Source organism: Onthophagus taurus, chromosome 1 (assembly GCF_036711975.1).
Source record: "Onthophagus taurus isolate NC chromosome 1, IU_Otau_3.0, whole genome shotgun sequence".
In the NCBI taxonomy this organism is placed as follows: domain Eukaryota; kingdom Metazoa; phylum Arthropoda; class Insecta; order Coleoptera; family Scarabaeidae; genus Onthophagus; species Onthophagus taurus.
Genome location: NC_091966.1, coordinates 5,169,352 through 5,171,521, shown reverse-complemented (window position 1 = coordinate 5,171,521; position 2,170 = coordinate 5,169,352). Strand labels below are relative to the sequence as shown.

The window sequence follows — 2,170 nt, the reverse complement described above, 5'->3', positions numbered from 1 at the left end:
GGATTTCTTAGCTGTTACAATTCCTGACAAGCGTAATTCTTTTGTATAATCAATGCAATAATTTCGCGCAGAATAGTATGAGCCTGGGTTGATTATTGGTATCTAAGATAATTTTTTCATTCGTTGTATCGCTTTTAACTACCACATTGAGATAATCTGAGTCAAGTTCATCTAAAATACTTCACATAAAGTTAGAATTAGAATCGCACGCTGCTTTTTGATACCATTGGAATTTTTTCCAATTTTTGAGTGTTAAATTAAGATTAAAAATTTTTATAAAATGAAACAAATAATTCCAAGCAAACTTGCTTTATTATTGATTCACTTGCATATATAAACTATAATTACAACACAGTTTCTATTAATATAAATAAAGAAATATTATAGATACAAAAAATACATAGCCATTATGAGAACAGTCGGTTTACAACATTTAAAAAAAAACTAAATCCAATCCGATCCAAATTCATAAATTCTTTTAATAACCACGATATCCAGTATGCGGAGGAATGTAAGCGCCTCCACCAGATCTGTACTGACCATCATCATAAGCCCCACCTCCTCCTATCCTATTTTGATCCAAAGATCTCAAAATCGCGTCGGGAATTGGTGGTGGAGTCGGTAAATGGGCACCAACCGGTCTAAATCCATTTTCATCGGCGGTATAACTGATCGAATATCTTTGTCCGTCGGGACCTGTGTAAGAATAAGAACCTTGTGCGGCGGTTCCTTGATCCGGACCTGGTCCGCCACGTCCGCTTTCCTGAGCTTGAATTCCATTTCCGGTTTCGTAAGCGTAACTATACGAACCGTCCCCTTTATTTGGATTATTCTCGTATCTTACAATTGGGATGTGAGCACCTCCACCGTAACCGAATCCGCCACCGAAACCACCTCCAGCTCCAAATCCACCGCCGGCACCAGCTCCACCTCCGAAACCACCTCCGTATGGGTATCCACCGCCGCCACCTCCACCTCCGTGTGTGAAAGCACCGTCTAAACGGGCTGGGAATGTTAATCCAAATAATGCCAAAAGAATGAACTAAAATAAAAGTAAAAATTGTTATAAAAATTATAGTTGATTAGATTATTATTAAGTAACCGTCGTTGTTTTAAATTTCATAAGATTCATTCTTTCCTGATTAGAATATTAATGTAATTTTATTGGAATACAATTACCATATTGATGAGACGTATTATAAAAGGGCAAAGTCTCATGAAAACAAAGTCTAGTGAATTAGAGAAAAATCAAGTAAAATAAGAATGTAATGTACCAAAGAGTAAAAAGTTATTAAAAAATTAAATAATCTTATCTAAAATATATTGACGATGAACTTTTTAATAATCAAAAATATATGTTATTGATTTAACTTCTAAGAAACCTTATCTAAATATGAATAGTGCGCAAATACTTAATCTAATAAAAAATAAATAAATAAATAATTTCTTACTGATATCATTTTGTAAAGATGTTCAAGTTCTTAGACACAACTAGTGCATTTGGATCTGATCCGATTTAATTTATATAGTGAAAAAGCCGTTCGTTTTCCACCTCCACTTCATAAATAAAGATGAACCTTACCAACACTTATTAGCTGTTAAAGGCCCCACCAATAATCCAGATCATCATCAGGCAATTTAGGACCGGCAAAGAAGGTATAATGCCAAGAGTACGGGGCGAGGCCCCAGGGAAAGGCCCCACGCCGTAAAAGTAAACTTGTAATAACCGCCGGAGACGCTCAAGGATTCAAGAGGACCAACGACGACGCCATCAGGCGACGCCCCAAGAAAGAGAAGAGTTACACCTAAAAGGATCGCCGGTTTCTTCAAGGATGAGAGTTTGATGAAGAATTCCGGATGCCATTGAGGTGATCTTGCGCCTTCAGCGAAGAATCGCGGACACGATCTGCTCTTCTTATGGGAAAATGGGTGGATGAAAAGAATCGGCCGACGTGGGCGTCGTTCTTCGAGCGATCTTACTTAATAATAATATGGTTTTGATTATTACACATCATATATCTTGAGTCAAGATTACGCCATTTATAATTCATCAAAACAAATTTAAAAAACAAAATTTCCATTCTTTTTTTATCCCTGACATTCATCTTAAGACATAAATAATATTCGAATGCTCTCAATAAAATTTACAATTGTTGTAGCATTTCTCATA

The 2,170-nt window shown here is 36.1% G+C and overlaps 1 protein-coding gene across 3 annotated transcripts; it reads right to left on the bottom strand.

Annotated features, from left to right (window-relative positions):
• Positions 1-293: 293 nt before the first annotated feature.
• On the bottom strand, positions 294-1,660 carry LOC111415683 (pupal cuticle protein 20-like). 3 transcript variants are annotated; one of them, XM_023047492.2, is made up of 2 exons: positions 1,452-1,660; positions 294-1,042 (listed from the first exon to the last, which is right to left on the bottom strand). In XM_023047492.2, exons 1-2 carry the CDS (start codon positions 1,458-1,460, stop codon positions 479-481), a joined length of 573 nt encoding a protein of 190 aa, XP_022903260.1. In that variant the 5' UTR covers positions 1,461-1,660; the 3' UTR covers positions 294-478. The 3 variants fall into 3 exon arrangements, with proteins under 3 accessions (XP_022903260.1, XP_071051126.1, XP_022903259.1); XM_071195025.1 differs by lacking the exon at positions 1,452-1,660 and adding an exon at positions 1,180-1,233; XM_023047491.2 differs by lacking the exon at positions 1,452-1,660 and adding an exon at positions 1,103-1,147.
• Between the last annotated feature and the right edge of the window lie 510 nt (positions 1,661-2,170).

Bases quoted from the DNA above. Each gene is read 5' to 3' on its own strand.
- LOC111415683 (XM_071195025.1), bottom strand. From the start codon at position 1,218: ATGAGACTTTGCCCTTTTATAATACGTCTCATCAATATG. The intron at 1,043-1,179 runs GTAATTGTATTC...CTTTTATTTTAG, and splicing joins TAATACGTCTCATCAATATG to TTCATTCTTTTGGCATTATT.